The 14,127-nt window shown below is 39.1% G+C and overlaps 1 protein-coding gene and 1 pseudogene across 3 annotated transcripts in view; one reads left to right on the top strand and one right to left on the bottom strand.

Annotated features, from left to right (window-relative positions):
- FGD4 (FYVE, RhoGEF and PH domain containing 4) overlaps window positions 1-14,127 on the bottom strand; it is a 181,771-nt gene that overhangs the window by 34,404 nt on the left and 133,240 nt on the right. For both annotated transcript variants that reach the window (XM_081058310.1, XM_081058311.1), the window contains exon 4: window positions 9,615-10,122. In XM_081058310.1, the coding sequence (XP_080914436.1) occupies window positions 9,615-10,122 (508 nt within the window). The remainder of the gene's footprint in view (window positions 1-9,614; window positions 10,123-14,127) is intronic.
- LOC308501641 (rRNA-processing protein FCF1 homolog) lies at window positions 8,749-9,287 on the top strand (annotated as a pseudogene). The gene has a single exon. The product of its transcript is annotated as an rRNA-processing protein FCF1 homolog (transcript).

Raw genomic sequence — 14,127 nt, 5'->3', positions numbered from 1 at the left:
GGTTATGTGTGATGTATTATTTTCTTTTTGTTTTTTGTAAGCCACATACAACAACTGCTATGTTTTCACGATCTGACCTTTCCATTTCTCTCACACCAGCACTAAACCAATGTGAACCCCATGCACCTGACTTACCCAAATCTTCTGGTTCATGACAACATTCTGTTAAACCCCGTTCCTGATTCCGTTATCCTCCTGTTCTCTTGGCACTGCTGACTTTTTGGTCCTAGTAGCTCACTTCCATTCCGGGTTTGGTTCTTCTCTTTCGTGAGTTCCAGGCCACTCAGCAATGCTGGAGGGACTTCTGATTGGTCTCATTACCTTTGATCTGGGCCCTCAAAGTCACAGTCACAAGTTATCAAAAGAGCTAACCTTCTCCACTGTCCTCAAGCTCCAAGCCCCAGCCCTTGAGGTCACCTCACTGACCTCTACAGACACTTCCCAAATCGACACATCCAGCAACAAGCCTCCTAGTCACATCTGTGTGACACTGTGGTCTCTTTGTACCTCACTCACTGAGTTCCAGACTCTCCCCCTGACTTCTCCATTTGTGCTCACAACATGCTCCTTTCAGTCATGTTCCGGAATCTTAGCTTTATCTTTGAGTTCTCCTTTCCCCCCTACCCAGTGAAGCAATAATCATTTATGTATCTTACTCCTCCTTCTCAACTGTTTCCAATTTGTACTCACTGCAGTGCCTTGAAATAGTATATGTGCAATATAAATCCACAGCATTTAATTCGATTACCCAGGTTCGCTGAGCTAGTTAGCCATAAGGTCCTAGTAAAGGCCTAGGTCTGCAGGTTTACTTCTAGTTCCATATTCTAAATGACGACCATCTTCATAAGGTCACTTATACTCACATGTCCTCCACCCTCTCAAGCCTACTGGTTCTAACAACACTGCTCTCTCTTCTTCTTTTTTCTCGCAGACAATTCACTATGTTCCCCTTTTGATTATGTTTGTGTTTTAGGGCTCAGTCCTTGGCCTTCTTTCGGTTCCTACACAATTTATTTTGGCATTATTAATCATGCCCTTATGTATATCCTCTTACATTCTTATCTCCTTTCATGAGCTCCAGATCCATATTTCCACTTGCTTAATTAATATCTCCAAATGGGTAACTTGTGGGTGCCACCAACACGGTACAAAACTAACCTAATCCACAACTCGACTCCCTCCCCTCATTCCAAGCAGAATTACTTTTCTGCCTGTCTTCCACCTCAACTATTGCATTAACATGTTAGGAAAACAAGGCCTGGAGAATGACGTTAAGATGCCATATCCAAAGTCACCTAGCAGGTAAGTGACGGAGCTGGACTTTAAACTCTTCCCTTTAATCTAAAACCTTCGTCCTTAACCAATACACCATAATGTCTCCAGAATATTCAGTTTTTGTTTTGGACACCTTCACCTGGAGTTCCTAGAAGTTCCACAAATTCAGTATGTCTAAATCCAATTCAATTTTTTTGCCCCTCAAATATGTTGCTCCTTCTATTTCCTTGTAGTTCAATAAACGGTACACCATCTGCCACTTCATCCAAAGTAGGAATTGAATATGATTCATCCCGCACATCAAGTCACAACGTCCTCAGCAATCTCTCTCTCTCCTCCTAAAACCCTCTGCTGTAGTCAGGACCTCATCCTCTCACACCTGGATTCTGTAGTTGCTTATTATATACCTTGCTCCATCTGTTTTTCCTATTATCTGATTCATTTTTCTAAAACCCACAGATGTATAATCTCAAGTACTTCTACACTTTAATTAAGTGCCCCTGAGACCAACTAGTATTAGGCTTATGGAAAGTTTGAAATAACATGGAAACATACGTATGTTTAATCCAACAAAACAGGATGCAGAATGACCATACATTGTGCAATCGAGTATGTTTTTTTTAAAAAAAAAGAAAGAAAAAGAAAAATCAGCACGGAAAAACAAGCTGGATTGTTAAATACCAAAGCAGTTCTTTCTGCGTGGTTGAACTATGGGTGATTTTTGTATTTTCTATGCTTTGCTGCATTTTCCTGATTTTCTATGAAAATTATTAATTTTAATTCAAACTCTCAAAAATATTTTTTAAAAGTCTCCATTGCTTTCAGGGGGTAAAAATACAATGTTGGCAATACAAACCCATGGCAATTTGTCCTGAGTTTATATTTTCTTTTTAAGCCTATCCCTCTTCACCTACATTCATTTCTCTAGTCCTCTGACCTCTTATCATGAGGCCAAAAAGACCCCAAATACGGCATCTATCTTCTTGCCTCTGCTCATTTCTCACACTTTCTCCCTTCCTAGACTCACTCTTCTTCCCTACCTCACCCCATTTCCAACTGCTCAGACCACCCAGCAATCTCCCATTTTTTCTTCATGCCCAATTTAACTACTTCTCAGCAGCCTGCCCCTCAGCCAGCCCTCCTCCACGCACAGTGGTTTCCTCATCTGTGTTTTCGAAGCACTTACTGTACCATGTTATGGTGATTTATTTATGTTTGTCTCCCCTCAGTAGACTGAGGCTTTGTAGGCGGGGCTTGTCGTATTCATGCGTTTCTAGCACCTCGGAGAGTGAATCGGGCACACTGAATTTTCAAACCGAATAGTTGGTTTTTTCAGGTATAGGTTTTCGGAAGTACATTTCTTTTCACTTCTCCTTTTTTTAAAAAAAAATTTATTGCGGTGACAATTGTTAGTAAAATTACATAGATTTCAGGTGTACAACTCTGTATTACATCATCTATAAATCCCACTGTGTGTTCACCACCCAGAGTCAGTTCTCCTTCCATCACGGTGTATTTGATCCCCCTTACCCTCATCTCCCACCCCCCCACCCATATACTACTTAAAGTCAACACAAAGAAGTTTCTGAGTTCACCATTCAGTTTTAAGTGAATAATAAAAAAAGCTATCCTCAAGACTTTTATGAATTATCCATATGGTTAGTGGGGCAACTTTTCCATGATCCTACACATGGTTTTAAAGCCCCTACAACTTTGGTTGGAGCTTTCATTATAATAATAGTGACAACAAAAGGCTGATCAGTCAAGCTGTGATGGCTTAGGGACTTGGCCCTGCGGAAGGAATGCCTCATGGCCAGGAGGAATAAACGCGGGATAAGCTGACCACCACCCCATCGCCCTCTACACAAAAGTGCACAAGTAGCTGATTATTATCTCACTTCTAACCGGTTAGGTCTACACAATGTCGGAACCACTATTCCGCATGTCCATTTATCCAGGTTTGACCACTATGAGATGGTCCTGGGGTGGCGATAATGAGCCGTCCACCATTTGCCCAAACAGCGTAGGTGCAAATGCAGTTACCAGGTAGCGGTAAAGGAAGCCCACCGCTTTCAAAAAGTCCTCCTCCCCGCCCCCCCTCAAGCCCACTTTGTCCCCAGCTTACAAAAGCAGCTAAGCAGAGCCGGCCCCCCGAGTCAGTTCCTTCCTTTCCTCTGTGCTGCCCCCCTTGTGCTGGAGCGTAAGCTTGATAAAATTTGTCTGGAAAATCTTTCTGCGGTTTCCTCTCGATTTCTATCTTGGGGGATCCAAGAACCCTAACATTGGTAACAAAGCTGGATAATTTCTTTGCTGTTCTGACTTTTCACTTTCTTGGAATTAAAACTGAGTTGGCAAGAGAAGACACGCTAAGGAGTAACTTACTATTTGTTGTCAAATCTAAGAAGACCTCAACGGTGTCCTTCTTATTTTTCAAAAAAGTGAACAGCAAGAAATTTAAAGCTTTACAAAAAATTAAAAAGAACCTGTTGCCCATCAGAAGAAACGGATAACCAAGGTAAGCATTGTTTTAGCTCCCAGAAAAAATTGATACCTCCCTTTATATCCTTTCAAATGAATCAATCATTTTAAGAATTATAATTAAACTTAGTGAGGGGAAAGTGACAGAAAAAGAGGAAACGTAAGTGAACGTGGATTGTAGCACTGGTTTCCTAGTCACGATTTATATCTGAATTTGATTCTCTGTCATATTTTTCCCTAGGAGATGATTATCTTTTTAATTTTTATTTGAGTATGTTCAAAAGTTATAAACCCTCAAGGCTTATAGGATAATATAATAAATAAAATGGTAATTTAAAAACCAGAAATAACCAGCAAACAAACATTTTAGTTAAAAAGAAAATGCTTCTATAAATCTCTACTTTGTAGACACCTCCTTCTTCATCTATCCCCCACTTTATTATATAATTTCATTTTTGGTGAAATGAGAAACTTTAAAAAAAATCTGTTTCAAGGGAGTGATGTAATCAGTATGGTGACATAGGTTGTTCCTGACTTCACTCCCCACCTACAAGGAAGAACAGCGAACAACTATTCAAAAACAAGACACCCCTGAGAGAACCCTAGAATGCCAGGGTGCGGCAGAAAGCACCCCCTGTACCATAGAGACCAAGACAGACTGCATTAGAGGGGTGGCATGGCAGTACTGAAAACAGCTTGCCACATGCCTTTGATTTCACTGAGAGAGTCCATCTGCCACTGCATTCAATAATGATTCCCCAAAAAAATGTGGAAGGAAAAGGAGAAGGAAGACAAATAGCAGAAGATTGGGATGAAATGCAAGAGTGCTGCATGTGTAGTCCAGAATCTGGCCTGTTACTAGGTTACTTCTAGTCATGAAGTCAAAACCTGACAATACTAGTAAATCCCGTTTCCTGTAGGCAATGAACTGAATACAGTGTAGTTCACTCAGCATAATTACAGATATAGGTTTAGGAAAAAGTCTTTTTGATATGAAAGTAAAAGCCAAAGATCCTAGGGCAATTTATATTTTAAAAAAGTTTTGGACCAGGGACTTGAATTTAAAAAAAGGGGGGGGGATCTTGCTTATACACAGTTAATTTATTTGTAAAAATTCAATACCTTCCTGGGGGGTGTGAAGAAAGAAGAAAATGGCAACAAATCAGAGACTTTGGGGAGATTACTTACACTGAGGAAAATATCTAAATCTATTTTGGTATTATATTTTATCAGGTATGAAATCATCCCAGTGGGTATTTTAACTCTACATAATAAAATTACTCTGATACAAAAATCTGTTTCTGTTATTGCCTTAATAAAATTGCTATTATTAGAGTTTTAATACATTGCTACTCTGAGCTTATATTGCCAATAACAGAGATTTGTTATTTACATAAATTTTAGTCTTAAAAAGCTCACATCTACACACATTTATATTTGACTTGTTGTATGAAATATAGAGGAAAATATGAAATCTCAGAAAAACCTACTAATACAACCCACTAAAATATATACTAGACATTAAAAGGCTCATGAAAACTGGCACAATCTATGAATGCAGCATTCTACATTAGTGCATTTCTACTAAAGCTTACCACCTAATAAAGCCTACAAATCTGAGAAAGGGGAACCACTGTTAATGAAATTCATTCTAAAATGTACTGACCCATTTACCCAAGTCTCCTAATATAGCTTAAACTATTTATGATAATACAATTTATCATGCCAAGCAGGAGTTCTATGCTATTACAACACCCTTCCCCACGTCCTCAAGTATGGATGCAGGGCAGGCACATGTGTGCACCTTCAGAAGACAGTCCTTTGCCTCCACCCTCCCTGGAACTTATGGGTTTTAACATGTTTCCTTACAGCAACATGTCCCCTTTAGTAGATTTCAACCCTTTAATCTGCTCTAATACATGATTAACTTTAATTTAAAGATGCTGTTCACACTTTGGGCGGTGAGAGATAAAGACATCACAAAGTGTTCATTTTCCTTTGGTTCTGAGGTGTGTTTTTTTTTTTTTTAAATCTGCTTATTTTGAGGTTTCTGGGTAGATTCTAGGTGCTGTAAAATGTTTAAACATTAGAAAAGTGTACATCACTAAAGTATAGTGGAGACAATAATAGTTTCAATGAGCTAGGTATTCTTTACCTTTTACATGGTAAAAATAACAGTACTCATCGTTGAAAGAGATTCTTGATCAAACTGCATCGGATAATCAGTGAAACAATTACACAAGCTGAGACTATTCTTAAGTTTGTTCTCAATTACTAAAAATAATTGTTCAAGATATATTTTAATATGTATCTACTTCCTGAACCGTCTTTGCCATTCTGTTCTACTCCTACCTTACCTCCCCCAACCCATCATTCTCTCACTCCTGGTGGGCATTTAGGAAACGTCCATTAAATTTAATTCTGGTTGAAATGAAACTTATTTAAAACTATTCTGATGTAAATTTCTTTATTGAGTTACGTAAAGATTGAAGTAATTTTTTTTCAGTTTTCTGCATAGTGAAACTCAAATATTCCATTATGTCTTAGAAGTTCAATACATTAGTTTAAAAAACAGCCAACAATCTGAAGGGCTATGGTAACAAAGGAATATACCTACATATAGCAGCATAGAATCATTATATTATCACTGAACAGGGCCTTAAGATTATACTCAGTTTATATCCTTTAACTAAAGGCACAAAGAATTTAAGTGAGCTGTTCAAGGTTATACTGCTATTTAGTGGACAAGTCAAAAGTAGCATTGAGATTTCCTGGTTCCAATTGTTTACTTCAGTATATTACGTAGCATTAATTTTTTTTAATGTTTTTATTCTTAAATTATGGTAAAATGTACATAACATAAAATTTACCCCCCTTAACTCTAACATCTTTGTTTGCACTTTGGAACAAGGAAAGGAAAAGAACAAACATCAAAGCAACAAAGGGGAACAACATATTGTCACCACGTAGAAATTAAATCCTGACACTCCTTTTTAGATGGGAGACATGTGGTACTTGGATCAACAGCTCTGCAGAGAAAAACATTTTTTCTTCCCACATATAACATGTACTTCAATTCTCGTTTAGGAGACAGGCCAGCTATACTAGTATATGTTTCAGTAGTTTAATAAGAAAGCCCTATTAAGTGTCTCCCAAACCAAATAAGATTCAGCTCTAAAAATATATACATAATAATATATGACAGAGGGGAAAAAATAGCACCCAGCAACCACAGGCATCATCCCCAACTAAAATATTTCCCTTGATAAAAACGGCTCTTACTGTTTTATAAATACTTGCTGGTGGCATCCTTCCAAAGGTAAAAGGACAGATATTAAGTAAGAGTCTTCAGTTTCTTGGTTCTAATCTTCTCTTTAGTTCGCCATGGTTCAAGCAGAGAGACACTAAAACAACACTCTATCAAGCTGTTTTGAGATTCACTTTGCAATGTCCTGTGTTTTTTTTTGTTATTTCAGATGTTAACTAGTTTGACATACTTTCTGTTACCCACTTCCTTATTTAAACTTTCCCTGCTCAAACATCAGCATTTAAAATTAGTTTACTAACCTCAAGAAAATGAACCATTGGCTCTTTGTCTATGTGGAATTTTTTTTCAGGGTCAGTAAAAATTGTATCATAAAGTAGATATTACTTTAAAGTTCAATCACTTTTTACTCTAATATTTTAGTAAAAGTTCTTTTGGTTTTCTGCCTATGTTAATGTCAGTTAAAACAGAGAACCATAAAAAAACAAACACACAAATTTAGGACTTGGATTTGTCACTTGCAAAATTTTCTATAATAACCAAATTTTCAATTCTAAACTCTCCTACATAGATTATTATTTATAATTGATAAGAGAAATTAAGTAATGGAAACTTTTTTCTTGTCTTCAGAGACAAACAACTTTCTATTCCAGGGAACTCTACAATGATGCCTATACCACACCTTTGATCCAAAAAATGCCAAGTACTTTGTAAAAATCATATTTATTAATATTTCCAAAGAACTATACTGACATGAATAAAGAACACAAATGCAATGGTCTTGTCACTGGAATGGTATCAAAGTTTCTGCAGTAACACAGATAAAGTATAACCACATTTCACCGGGAAATCAGCACTTTGCTATCATGTGAGCAGAAATGCCACTCAGGTGGTTCATGGAATTACCACCCTTTTCAGAAAGGATTTGAACTTCTAGTTTGCCCCAGTCTCACCTCTCTCTAGTGTATTACTCATGGCTGCTGTATTCATTGACATTTCCCACATTTAGGCATTCATGTTTGTGACTTCCTGCATTAGGGACGCAATACTGGCATGGGGGTGAGGCTATGATGGTAATCACACCAATTTTTCTGGGACTGTTTTTGCTTCTATAAATGAATTGATAAACTAAGGTGATTTTCAAAGAGTCTTTTAATTATAAAATTGTGTATTCATTGGATTTTTTTTTTTTAATTTAGAAGCCTGGAAGTGTAATAGATACCTGCTGAATAATTTCTAAGTACTTCCATATTCATGTCCTTTCAAGAAACATTCGCTAGCACAAATTAATCTTCCAGGTCTATTTCTTTTACTAGATTAGAAATGTCAGAAAAAGAAAGATTATACAATTTCCTCTTGCTTATTAGCCCATAAATATTAGGGATACCGCCCTAACACCTAGAGCAACAACGGACATTTCCTTCCTATGTAAATAAAAACAATGTTTGTGGTTTTCCTATATCAAAGTCTTCACACTGTTCTGACACTTGAAATCATAATAGGTCAACAGAAACCATTACGCGGAGAAAAAGTGAAATATCTCCTCACAGAGTAGGGGAAACACCCATTAGCAGCTGGAGCCTAAAAATTGTTCGACTGGTGGTAGGGGTGATCTGACTCATTCATTTCACCGTGCTATGAAATAGAGTTTTAAAATTGTAGAGGGATTCCGGAGGAAACAAGACAAGTGGTGTGAATACCAGGAAGCAAAAGAAAACAAGTAATTGACCATGAAGGGAATGCTTAATCTCAGAGATCAGAGGCTTAAAGAAAAGGACAGGTTAAAACCTAAAAAGAAAGAAAAGAAAGATCCCAGTGCACTCCAGGGAGGAGGAGTCCCCCAATACCCTTCCTGCTTATTCTTCCAGCATAACACAGAGCTGGGCCCACCTGACCACATCCTGGTTGATACCAGCTTTATCAAGGTTTCCATTAAAGCCAAACTAGACTTGGTGCAGTCAATGATGGACTGTCTGTATGCCACGTGTATCCCTTTATAACTGACTGTGTAATGGCTGAAATTGAGAAATTGGGACAAACGTATCGAGTGGCTCTAAGGATTGCCAAGGATCCAAGATTAAACGATTACCGTGCAGGCGACTGCTTAGGACAGAGAGTAACTCAGCACAAGTGTTACATTGTGGCCACGGTTGACCAGGACCTTAAACGAAGCATCAAGAAGATCCCTGCAGTTCCCACCACGTACATTTCTAACCATAGGTACAACGTGGAGCCGAGGCCAGATGACTCCGGAGACCCGCGATTCTAATTCTTAAAAGACAAAATTCCTCTGCTTTCCTTCACCCAACTTTCTCTGTTGCCAGTTTATGAAACATGCTATAGCGTGAATTATTATTCCACTCCCCCATTTGCTCTGTGATGAGCTAAGTATGGTTAAAGACACTCACTTTTTGACGTTGTTTTAGGAGTAGTTGTTTTAGAAGTAGTAGTTTTGTATCACTTTAAAATTTATTGCATCTTTTTGTAAGTCTGATAACTGCTCACAAAAACAAAAACAAACAAAAACCAACAAACAAAACACTGTCGTGGAACGGTCAGTGCTTCCTCCTACCTATGAGCTAGTCTCATGCTTTACCTTCATCTCCTGGTGCTGGTCCAGCTGTTCCAGTTCCAGAGGGCTCTCTCCATTTTCCCTTTCTTGTACCTTGGCTTCTGTGTCTGCCCTTTCTTCTTCCAGGAGGAGGACTGGGCCTACACTTGGAGTCCTGCAGCGACTGTCAGAAGCATTCCCATCACTGTCATTTTTTGTGGGTGACGCAGGGCCCGTGCTATTTTCATCTCTTGCTCCATTCACTAAGTTCAAATGGAGCAAGGGTTCTGAAGTTTGAATAGGAGTATCTGGGCCAAGAGGGGCTGCTTTATCCTCCTCACATTCCATCTGGTTTTGTGCTGCCACTACACCGTTAGCCACACAAGTCTGTACATCTTGAGTTGGCTCTGGAACATTGTCCTGCTTCTGTGGTGGGTGCTGGGGGAGGAGTCTTTGCTGAGGTGAGGTTGTCAGTCCATGCCTTCCAGGGGTTCTAGGAGCATTTACGTTCACAGCAGAATCTTTCTTCACATCACCATAATTTGATAATGTACTAAAAGATAAAACACAAAGGAGGTGTGAAAACATTGGCATCGACAAGTTCTAGAAGAAAAACAAGTTTATTTCAGCACAAAAGGGATATTTACTGAAGCCCTTTTTTCACCTCTGATACTTTTAGAAACATAGATAAGAATATTCCAGTGCAGTTCTCAGTCTCACAGGACGCTAACCCCACTTAAATAACCATTTCAATACAGATGATAAGCCTGAGCTTTACCTGTATGATGAAACATTTCCTTGGGCTATTTATTAATTGTTAGTATAGACTTAGAGATGAGAAATCTTTGTATTTAATAAAACCATCTTTACCCAAGATTTTTGTTTTCTTAACATTTAAAAACTAAATATAGTCAGCCCTCAATTCATAAACAGGTTAGAAACCAAAAGTCATTTTTGTTTGGAGAGAGGAACACATATTCTCAAAAACTTTCTTACACCTGCTGCCACAGCCTCCTCACTGACCTCTCGCTTCCACGCCGGATCCCCTCCAATCTAGTCTTCGTCAGCCTCAGGGATCAAACCCTGGGAGGGCTTTCCGGCACACATCCAGGTAAACCTGGCATCCTGACCATGGCCTCCCGGCTTCTATATTCTCTACCAGCCCTGGCCTTATTAAATTCCATTTCTCCTCAGTCACGTGCTCTTGCCATCACTGTCTCCTCGCTGTGCCCCCACTCCCAATAAGCAAATGCATGCACCTCTGAGCAGCTGTTCTCTCTGCCTACGACCACCTTTTCCAAGACATTAGTGTGGCTTGCTCCTTTCCTAGCATTCAGCTTTCTGCTCAGAGGTCACCTCAAAGAAGCTTTCCTGGATTAGTCTGTTACAGCACACTCCACCACGGACTACACATTTTATTTTTGTTTTCTTAGAAGCCCTTATTATTACTTGACATTAGATAGAGCCAGAGTAGCACAATGGAACCTAACTGCCAATATATTACAATGTTCCTGTGGAAATATTTGTACAGCATTTTAATCTAGGATTCCAGGGAGGAAAAACATCAAACTCTGGGCTGCAGTCTTAGAGCGATTCCTATGACCTAATGAGGAGAAAAGATAAATATAGACTAATACTCTGTGCGGGAGCAGAATGTGCCTGTCTTGTTCTCTGCGTTGTCCCCACTTCTCAGCATAGCACTCGCCATATGGAAAGTGCTCAATAAAATATTCGATGAGTAATAAATAACTGATTTGGATGATGATCATGGCACTAATTCAATATTAGCAGCTAACATTTATTAAGTGCCAGAACCTATACTAAGTCCTTCATATTACTTATCTTGTTTCACCCTCATAATAATTCCAAAACTGGGATCCCATAAATCGAGGCTGAGAAACTTACATAATGTGGCCAATGTCACATGGCTCACAACTGACAAAGCCCGAGTTCTGAAACCATGAAATCTGATGCTAAATCCCCTGGTCTTAACTGCACATTATAATATACTGGACCATGAAGGATGGAGTGAGGAGCAGGTGCTTCGGCTGCACACAAACATGGGAAGGAAGTGCAGGGCTCACATCATCCCCCTTGCAAGTGGAGGTCACAGGGCAGAGGGAGGTGGGGCAGGCGCAGCAGCAAAGGCCATGGATAACGCTGGGATGTGGGTTACCTTCTTCCTTCACCCACCCTCCCAGACACTGCTGAGCTGGACTGGAGAACGGAACAGAGAATAGGAACAGACAGCAAGAAAGAAGGGACATGGTAGAGTTTAGTGCCATAGGAAGGGAAGGAAAAAACTGGTAGGAGAAAATGTCATCTATGTAATTAAAGTTGTCAAAAAAAATGAATGTGACACACTGCACCATTGACATGTGCCATCTAGGAGAGTATACCCGAGCAGTCCTTTGAGGTCTGAGTCACACGGTCCTTTTCCTGGCCATCAATGTCCAGCCACGCAGTGCAAAGACCCCCAGGAAACTCTCTGCACCAAACTTTGGACTTGCTTAGGATTTTTGGAAAGGACTGTTTTGGGAATTTTGAGGTGGGAATTTTCTGTAATAAGTGAAATCCAGGGCATATGTGTGGGGGATGGGGTAGGGATGAGGTGGGGAAGGAAGGTCAGTAAAAGCAATGGTTGAACCAGTAGGTAGGAGATTCCTGCTACAATGGAGAAAAACAGTTGGCTTGGCAGTGTCTTTGGGAAAAACCAACATTTAGTTTGTGGGAAAATGTTATTTATTTCTTCCTAAACTCTTGAAGTCTTTCATAGGTTAAAAAGACTAGTTACTCTTACTCTCAAAAAAAAAAAAAAAAAGAAAGAAAGAAAGACCATGATAAAAAAATATATATTAAATTAATTTGCTCCAAATCCATCCTCTAAGTCAATCATCTTAATAAAGCAGAGTTATTTATATTATTGCAAAGAGCAATAGCATGATATGTGGATAAGGTTGTAGTAGTGAGGCGTGGTCTTCTGTGACCCCACTGTAACAGACGTTAGTTCTTCTTGTCAATTTACTGTGGTAACTCAGAACCTGCCGAATCTCCTTCTGTTCTACAAAGTGCTGGTTAAAACTGCAATAACTGGGATAAAACTCAAGAGCTACACTGCATGGTCATCACTCCGCAGGAAATACAAACTTCCCATTAAAGTCCTATAGACCTAATGCAACACTAACCCCTTCGGACTCTTTTAGTGCAGTTCCTCCTGATAACACCTCAGTAAGAACATGTAACTATGTTTTCTATTGGCAGTGGAGTCTGCCTCAAGTAATGGCCCTTCTCTAGATTTGCCGAAATGCTCACTTGACACCCTAGCTTCCCTTAAAGCAAGTTTGCTTAAAAGGCCCTAAGTTATAGCGCACTGCTCCTTAGAACCCAACCTTCAAGTTTTGCATCAAAATATGACTTTGAATGTGTGAAGTCTGAAAGAGTACAAGAAAACTGGTATTAATAAGTGGGAAAACTGTGTGCCTTTCATGTAGGGAGAGGAATGCAAAGAATGGGTTAACAAATTTGTGAGGTTCAGAGGACTGAGCCTTCGGAATACTGCCCCATCCCGGGGATTCAGGCTCTGGCATGCACTATAAATAGGGGTCAGGGATCCAGTGACTCTTCATATTAATGCAGTCACTGGACACGGCCCTGGAACCCTGCAAATGTCAGGGGTCACTCTGTGCAATTAAATCAACTTGCCCGGAGAAACAAAACATTTTTAAGTGGAATTAAATATGCCAGAAAAGATGACTATACTTTAAGAGAGCAAAGGTATTAAAAATCCTTCTCAGAGGGGGAGATGTTGAAGTTGAAATAGTCACGATTCAAGTTTCCACAGTTGATTGGGAATGAAGACAGGCTTCTGAATTAATTTTCTCCAGAACTTGCTCCTAAATGTAGTCTCATTTTAAATGAGGGACACAAGTTTTCTCATTGGGCACAATTTCCAGAAGATTTTAAAAGCATCTTGAAGCTATGATTCATTACATAAATAACAATAAATCTTGCAAATAAATAATAAAATCACCCAACGGAGACCATTCCCAAATATTACCAGAATGGAAATATGTGTCTTCAAGGATGAAAGCAAAGTTATATATACAGTTCTGTTTAATTATATACAGACTTTTGATGACATATGAAAATTAAGTGCTTCTGCTTTTTTTTTAAATTCTGTTTGTCAGTGATGGGAATTCTAAGAAAAAACAATTGAGGGTCACGTAAGTAGAAAAGCAACTTATGTGAGTTTATTTTTATCTTTAAGTGAGAAATATACAGTATTTCACTCATCTTTGTTGAAACATTAAGACTAAAGAATATGTAACAGTATCTAATAAATGTAAGACTGAATTTTAGCGTGATTTTTGCTATTGTCAATATCTCTTCACGACACCCAGTACAGGGGTGTGGGGAGAGGGGAAACAGGGATTGAATGGATACAGAAGACCTACATTAAATAAAGTGGGTCAGAATTCTGGGATGGGACAGGCTCACCAGACAGGCTCCATTGTAAGTAAGAAACAGACAACCCAGATACCCAGCAACCAACAGTGAC

The sequence above is a fragment of the Rhinolophus hipposideros genome (assembly GCF_964194185.1).
Source record: "Rhinolophus hipposideros genome assembly, chromosome: 9".
Taxonomy (NCBI): Eukaryota; Metazoa; Chordata; class Mammalia; order Chiroptera; family Rhinolophidae; genus Rhinolophus; species Rhinolophus hipposideros.
Note: the sequence above shows the minus strand (reverse complement) of the source record. Positions and strands in the feature narration are given on the sequence as shown.